The sequence below is a fragment of the Anoplophora glabripennis genome, unplaced genomic scaffold, assembly GCF_000390285.2.
Source record: "Anoplophora glabripennis isolate ALB-LARVAE unplaced genomic scaffold, Agla_2.0 scaffold59, whole genome shotgun sequence".
In the NCBI taxonomy this organism is placed as follows: domain Eukaryota; kingdom Metazoa; phylum Arthropoda; class Insecta; order Coleoptera; family Cerambycidae; genus Anoplophora; species Anoplophora glabripennis.
The window spans coordinates 1,524,469-1,533,099 of record NW_019425991.1 but is presented as its reverse complement, the minus strand read 5'-3'; the positions used below and the strand labels follow the sequence as shown (position 1 = coordinate 1,533,099).

The following is an 8,631-nucleotide window of genomic DNA, read 5'->3' as shown; positions in this document are numbered from 1 at the left end:
CATTTATCGTCATTTTAATAATTAATAATATTACAGTAGTTTTCGAGTAATACCTTAATTTTTTTGCTTCATTAATCATACTGACGTTGTACTTGTTGCTGGCTTTTTAACAATTACTTCATCATTTCAATAATTAATTAATTTTGGTGTAAAATAAGTTTAAAGAATTTAATTTATTTACAAAAATATTTAATAATTATAGAACTATGTATAAAATATCTATAAAATTATTACAATGAAAACTAAAATTATTTATCGAATGAAATTCTTCTTTTATGGGACCACCACAGTCATAACAAACGCGGAAGATGGAAAGGTAGGCAAGTCCGCCGCAATGGACATTTCTTTGTCAGATTGTTTTTTGATTCATTTTCTTGTTCGTCTTCCATATTTTCGTGAAGAAGTATAATAAAAGTAAAAAAAATGAAAGTTAAATAAAAACCAAACATTTACGGGACTATTTTGCTTCTAATGCGAAAATGACTATAACATTCGTGTTTAGCTACCCCAGGTTAAGTACAAAAGAAATTTTGTACGTGGTTTAGAAGCCGAGATATCAAAGATTTTGCAAGCGCGAGCCATTTAGACTGCATGTCATCAGTTTTTAGACCGAGTGCACGCCGCTTCCCTCTACTTCTCCGTCCGGTCCAACTGACGCACTCAGCTTTTGCACGCTTCAGTTTATTACTCAATTACTAATACTAAAAATCAAGTAAACATATCCTACTCTTTTTTTTTTAAAATGTAAATATTCAATATTAACCTCCATCAAGCGCATTGCTGTAAAAAATGTTTATTGCGTCTTCAAAATTTTTTTAAATTATAAAATTATCTCGGCTCCAGAAAGTCGTAGAAAAACATTTTTTTTTTAATTTGTGAAAAAATGTCAGCAATTTCTTTCTTTAAAAGTTATTTTCATAAAATAAAAATTGAAATAGTTATTGGAAAAAAAACACCCAAAAAAAGTGAAACTTTTTCAGTCAATTTTTGATCCTTAAAATTAATAAAATCGTCAACATTTTTTTACAGCATGATAATACAACTCTTTACGAAGAAAATAAACTGAAAATCGTCACTGTAGGGCTATCCGCTGACAAGATCTAGCCAATTTTCGAGAGCGCCTTTTTTTCAAAAAATCGATATACCTCGAAAAATAATTAAAATTTTTAAATTTTTCAAAAATGTACTTTTTTGGCTTGCCGCGGACTATGCTTGCAGTAAATAGCAAATATGGGAACGTAAATGTAAACGAGTTATGGAAGAAGAGAAAAGAGAAGATTTTTAACGGTTTTTTCAATGTATCTTGAAAAGTAATAAAGCAATCGATACTTACAAAAAATCAGTCGATAGATATTTTCAAAACCTACAACTTTCTCATTTAAAATTTTTCAATCCGTGCTATATTTTTTTAGTTACTTTAGAAAAACCGTTTGTTGCAACTTTGAGATTTTTTTTAACCATGTTCGCTATTTTGGATCGAGTTTAAAGAACAAGAAACTCAATTTAAAGTTTAATTTTCCATACGGTTATATTTTTTTTGTCCAGGTAATAATTTCTGCAAATTTAACATTAATCCGTGACAGAATGCTTGGACTAATACAAAGCATTTCGTTGTTGCGTGAAAATATACAAGTCGTTTTTTTTTAAGGTATGTTCGTCGGGGCGGCGATCAAGGAGCTTCGCGACCCGGTGGTACCCGCTCTCGTATCCCTTGTGCGTCACTACACCATGGTGGCGGTGGCCCAGCAATCGGGAGCATTCGCGTACAGCCCGAAGTGAGTTTTCCAGGCCCGTATTCGACCCTTTCTGATTCCAGTTGTTTCAGGCCCAACAAACAGATAACTTTGGACCCGCTCGTGCTGGTGGACGCCTTGGCCATCATAATGGGCCACGAGGAGCGGGAATTGTGCAAGCCTGGCCACCTNCCATTTTGGATCGAGTTTAAAGAACAAGAAACTCGATTTAAAGTTTAATTTTCCATACGGTTATATTTTTTTTGTCCAGGTAATAATTTCTGCAAATTTAACATTAATCCGTGACAGAATGCTTGGACTAATACAAAGCATTTCGTTGTTGCGTGAAAATATACAAGTCGTTTTTTTTTAAGGTATGTTCGTTGGGGCGGCGATCAAGGAGCTTCGTGACCCGGTGGTACCCGCTCTCGTATCCCTTGTGCGTCACTACACCATGGTGGCGGTGGCCCAGCAATCGGGAGCATTCGCGTACAGCCCGAAGTGAGTTTTCCAGGTCCGTATTCGACCCTTTCTGATTCCAGTTGTTTCAGGCCCAACAAACAGATAACTTTGGACCCGCTCGTGCTGGTGGACGCCTTGGCCATCATAATGGGCCACGAGGAGCGGGAATTGTGCAAGCCTGGCCATCTAGGATTGGTTTTGATCGTGGACACTGCCTCCACGCTCTTGGGAAGCCGCGAGATGGTCAGAAACGCGCCTTCGCTTAGTATTCCCGGTCTAACGTTTTATTTCTAGGCCTGCCGTTTGCCGCTGATCGAGTACCTCTCGGAGAAGATGTGCTCGTTGTGCTACGAGAGAGCCTGGTACGCCAAACTCGGCGGGTGCATAGCCATAAAGTTCATGTTCGAGCGGTGCGCCTTGAAGTGGGTGTACGAGCACATGTTCATGTTCCTGAAGGCGCTGCTCTTCGTCATGATGGACCTGACGGGGGAGGTGTCGAGCGGGGCCCTGGACATGGCCAAGGACAACCTCCAGAAGATGCTTATAGTGTGCGTGACGCCGCCGCCCGACGGGTCGGACCAGCAGACCAAAGATCTGCAGAACGAGGCTCTGCACAAGGTCACCCACGAGCTGGTCAGGCAGGTCACCAGTCCGCACACCATGGTTAGGGAGCAGGTAATGAAATTTTTTTAAAATTTACGGGATTTGACCTTTAAAAATATATGTATGTCGTCAAAACTCTATTTTCTTGGATTGGAATCTGGGGCGAAGGAAGTTTGCTCGCTGTCTTCACACAATGAGAGGACATTGACCTTGGAATTCACGAACTAAACATAGTGCTTTTTTAAAAAAAATTATAAATTAAATATACCGTGAGCGGTAAAAATTTTGGAATATATAGGGTGTAACGTAAAGGTTGGGAAAAAATGTAACGGATTTTTATTTTAAGAAATAAATATTTGTCACGTAAAATTATGCTCTGCGGATTTTCTTTTCCAAATTACGGGGCGCTAAAAAATTCCAAAAAATTTATTGGTGTTAAAAAACACCATTTTCAAATAAAAAATCTTTTTTACAAAAGTTTTATTTACAGAAAAATTATAAGAGCTAGAAATAAAACGCAAGGGGGTAATTTTGTTTAAAATAAAAAGTGGATCATAAAAAATATTAAAAAAAAGTTTTTACCAGTGGCGTACCACAATTTTCTTCGAAAAACCTTACGGTACAATCCGTACGCACACCACTGAGAAACTTACAAAATCGATCTTTTTCCTGTTTTTCAAATTAAGCGAAGGCTAAAATTTCATTCCATTATCTTATAATGTTCGAAAGTTATTGGAGAAAAACTAAATTTTTTAAAACTTTTTAGTGCCCTGTAGCTTGGAAAAGAAAACCCGTAAAGCATAACTTCATATGAGAAAAATTTATATTTTAAATAAAAAAATCCACCGTTTTATTTATTCCCAACCTTTACATTACACCCAGTATTTATTTAAAAATCTGATGTTTGTTATTTGAAAAATCGCTCGCACCCGTCGAATTATATTTTTAGTTGCGCATTTTCTGAAGCAATTTTTATGGCCCAAAAAAAAGTTATGAAATCAAGGCCAACTTTTTTAAGTGAAAACCCCACTTTTTTGTATTTTTATTCGATTCTCCATGGAATTCTGATCATTTTTTTATGTAACATAACCTATAACTATCTTTAACTGTTTTCGAGATAATGGCGGCTGAATATAGAATATGGAAAATTTTCAAAAATTACTCTCGATACGTCAAAGTCGGTGGGAACTGGTGCACTTTCTGCTAAATACATTTTGTGTTTTTCAAACATTTAAGCACAGCTAATGAACATAATTCTTAATTTTAGTTTGTTTGGTACAAACTGACAAAGCCAGAACACATCAAGAATAATGTGAAATATTCAGTAACAAATATCCAAATCATACAATCATTCAAGCTACTGTAAGAAAAATTTGCAAAAAGTTCAGAATTATAAACTAATTCAAACAGAGTTAAATTAAATGTTCAAATTGGTTTCTTGACAATACCCAAGCCTATTACACCAGGAAAATTAGCGAAGATAAAAGAGAAACTCGAAAAAATTCCTATCCGCGATATTATTGTAAAAACTTTTCTATTTAAACAAATAATTGAGGAAAACAGTTTTTTCACTTTGCAGGGATAACCATCAATTTTAGCGAAAAGTGACTCGCAGACAGCTTGTAGGGAGTAAAATTATCTACAAAATGTGACTTATTAAATTAAAATCAGTTAATAAACAAAAAAGTTATTGCAAAAAAACAAGAAAAGTGTCCATTTTTTAATTTGTTCATAACTATCGCATTTATTGTTAAAATTTTATAAAATCTATGACAAGTTGAGGGTTTTGTCATATTTTAAAAGTATGCCAAAAGTGGGCGCTGTAGGTGCAATACTTTTCGCACAATTCAATTTGTTTATAACGGAAGCTCCAAAAATTATTAATTTTAAGTCTCTGTACAGGCGTTAATTTTCAACCAAACATGATTCTGAAAGCGTTATTGTAATCTCAAAGACGTAATTAAGCGACGTATTAAAAAATATCACCGTTTTTTTGACATTAACATTCCCAAATTGTGCGTTAAAAAAACGTGCATTTTTCGCTTATAAACAATTTGAATAAAATTGTTGCTATTTATGCTACCTCACCGAAAATAGATTCAATGGATAGCTGGCAAAAAAATACAAATTTAAAAAAAAGCACCCTCTACGACCAACAGGAGCCAAGATAAGAATTTTTTTTTAAATCGTAGGGCAAATGTTTATAAATATTAAGACCGCAAAATAAAATACGATTTCCCATAAATTGCATTGAAAAATGTGGGAAATTAACGACTCACGAGCCCTTTAAAGAGAAGGTACTTGCTAAGTAAACTGTCCGGCGTGGTTATGGGGGAAGCTCATCCAAGCTAGTCGCGCGCACGGGAATAGTGAAATCCAAAGTTCAAATTGATGCGTGCTGTAAAATTTTGTAATATCTTGGCTTCTACTCATCGTAGAAACTTATATTTTTTTTAAACTGGGGTAGCTCGAAAAAATAACAATGGGCATGTTTACGAATTCGTAGAATAGCCCNAAGATTTGGCGAAACAAATGCGTGTCGTTTCTAGTTAACTGTTTACTAGTACAATTTTGATTAAGTTACTGATGAAGCGAATAATAATTGAGACTAATTTGTACCAGTATTTTCCTATTAAAATGGTCAAAGAAGCCGGTTCTATTTTAACATCTGAAAAATAAACGTCAGGCGAATGCTTTTTATTATAAAAAATGTTAACTAGAAATACACTATACCGGCGCGGCGGTCGGAGGCGTTCAGTTCAAATTGATGCGCGCTGTAAATCTTGCAATATCTCGGCTTCTATTCATCCTACGATGAAACTTATTTTTTTTAATTTGGGGTAGCTCGACGAAAAAATAACAATGGGCTTATTTACGAATTAGTAGAATAGCCCTGAAACCCAGAAAAAATGCATTTTTTATGCTTAATTCTTTTTAATTTACAAAAATGTCACAAAAATTATTGTTAAACGAAATATTAATTAAAATTTCAATTTCGGAATTATTTTACTATTATTAAATAAATAAATGAAGCTATCGTTCATTTAAAAAGTTATTTCTTTTACATATTAAGGCAAAGTAACCTTGTTTTTTCAATATTTTGTTAGCTATTTAATTACGATTTATATGTAAAATTAAAGTAAAAATTCGTAAATTATTTTCAAAATATTATTTCTCATAAAAATAGAAAAAATTTTAAATTTTAAATTGTATTATATTGCATTATTTATATCTATTATTGAAAATGGTTGTGATTAATATTTTTTGAATTAATTTTGATTATGTTTATAAAATTAGTAATAAATATAATAAAAAAACTTTATATATTAAAATTTCAGGAAGTTAAAATAGTAATTTTATCGACCGCATTATTTTTATTAATATTTTTTAATTTTAAGGATTTTGCAATAAATTCAAATGCTTTTTATTCTTTTTTTAAATCTTTTAACAATAATAATAATTTGAAAACAATTTGTGAATTTTTACTTCAATTTTACATTTAAATCGTAATTAAATAACTAACAAAATATTGAAAAAATAAGTTTACTTTGGCCTAATATATAAATAAAATAACTTTTTAAATTAACGATGGCTTCATTTATTTACTTAATAATAGTAAAATTATTCCGAAATTGAAATTTTAATTAATATTTCGTTTAACAATAATTTTTTACATTTTTGTAAATTAAAAAAATTCAGTATAAAAGATGCATTTTTTCTGGGGTTCGGGGCTATTCTACAAATTCGTAAATATGCCCATTGTTATTTTGTCATCGATTTTATACAATAAAATTATGCGTTTTTAATTAAATTATACCTAAATACCTCACTTATATTTTTTATATTCGTCATTGCATCCTAATAATCAAAATAAATCATCAAACCACTTATTTCTTATGGATTTTTCTGATTTGAAGCAACTTTCTGTGAACCACACAAATCTAAGATGGAAAAGTAAACATGGGTTTTATTTTAAAACCAGCAGGGTAATTTTTGAAAATTTTCCATATTCTATATTCAGCCATTATCTTGAAAACGGTATAGGTTATGTTACATAAAAAATAATCAAAATTCCATGGGGAATTGAATAAAAATACAAAAAAGTGGGGTTTCCATTTAAAAAAGTTGGCCTTCATAACTTTTTTTTGGCCCATCCTGTATAAATAAAAATTGCTTCAGAAAACACGCAACTAAAAATATTATTCGACGGGTCTGAGCGATTTTCCAAATAACAAACATCTGATTTTTAAATAAATATATTCCATACTTTTGCCGCTCACAGTATAATAATTTCAGATTAATTTTCTGGGCAATATAAAGTCACATCGTGTATATTTGTTACAGTCGATGGCTTCTCTGCGCCTTTTGGCCGAAAAACAAGACAAAACCGTCACGGCGGTCATGGAACCGTNTGGGGTTCAGGGCTATTCTACAAATTCGTAAATATGCCCATTGTTATTTTGTCGTCTATTTTATACAATAAAATTATGCGTTTTTAATTAAATTATACCTAAATACCTCACTTATATTTTTTACATTCAAGTCATTGCGTCCTAATGATCAAAATAAATCATCGAACCACTTATTTCTTATGGATTTTTCTGATTTGAAGCAAGTTTCTGTGAACCACACAGATCTAAGATGGAAAAGTAAACGTGGGGTTTATTTTAAATAAATTTAAAACCAGCAGGGTAATATTTGAAAATTTTCCATATTCTATATTCAGAGCCATTATCTTGAAAACAGTATAGGTTATGTTACATTAAAAAAAATCAGAATTCCATGGAGAATTGAATAAAAATACAAAAAAGTGGAGTTTCCATTTAAAAAAGTTGGCCTTGATTTCAGAACTTTTTTTTTGGGCCACCCTGTATAAATAAGAATTGCTTCAGAAAACACGCAACTAAAAATATTATTCGACGGGTCCGAGCGACTTTTCAAATAACGAACATCTGATTTTTAAATAAATAAATATATTCCATACTTTTGCTGCTCAGGGTATAATAATTTCAGATTGATTTTCTGGGCAATATAAAGTCACATCGTGTATATTTGTTACAGTCGATGGCTTCTCTGCGCCTTTTGGCCGAAAAACAAGACAAAACCGTCACGGCGGTCATGGAACCGTTCAAAGACGTCCTCGCGGATATGGTCCCGCCCAAGAAACACCTCTTAAAGCACCAACCGGCCATCGCGCAAATGGGACTGATGGACGGCAACACGTTCTGTACTACTCTCACACCAAGGCTGTTCACTATCGGTAAGTAATTACAAACCGTAATGCGACCGCGACTATAACGACAATCGTTTGATGCAGACACGAGCATAAAAGAGGACAACCTCTTCATCCAGGACCTTCTGTTCTTGTGCAACACGGACGACTCCAAACTCAACACGTTCTCGTGTTACAAGAACATAACAAACTTCATCCCGTTGCGGACCAGCGCCTTGAAGGTTCTGGCCGCTTGTCATTACCTGGAGAACGACAGGGAGCAAATATTCCAGGTTCTGTACAAGGCGTTGGAGAAGCCCAACGCAGAACTGCAAGAGACCGCCTTCGAGTGCATGAAGAACTTCATAGCGGGCTATACGGTCGAAAAAGGACTGGTTTACCAAACCGTTCGTCCGCTGTTGATGACGCTGGGCAACGAGAAGAATCTGACACTGAACGGCTTCAAGATGTTGTCGTACCTCACGCAGCTGTTCCCCAACGTCTTCAACGAGAAACTGTGCGAGCAGTTGCTTGAAATCTTGAAAGAGTTGATGGAAAATCTCAGTAACACTTACAAAATCGCTCCAGGTGCGTATCGAGTCCCGTTATTCTCCAAGTGCG

The 8,631-nt window shown here is 33.9% G+C and overlaps 1 protein-coding gene across 1 annotated transcript in view; it reads left to right on the top strand.

The window, feature by feature from the left end:
• The window catches only part of LOC108906376 (transformation/transcription domain-associated protein), a 46,194-nt gene that overhangs the window by 22,026 nt on the left and 15,537 nt on the right, over nucleotides 1–8,631 (top strand). Inside the window, 5 exon segments of the mRNA XM_023457230.1 lie at nucleotides 1,649–1,775; nucleotides 2,276–2,438; nucleotides 2,490–2,870; nucleotides 7,860–8,058; nucleotides 8,116–8,598. Coding sequence (XP_023312998.1) covers nucleotides 1,649–1,775; nucleotides 2,276–2,438; nucleotides 2,490–2,870; nucleotides 7,860–8,058; nucleotides 8,116–8,598 — 1,353 coding nt within the window.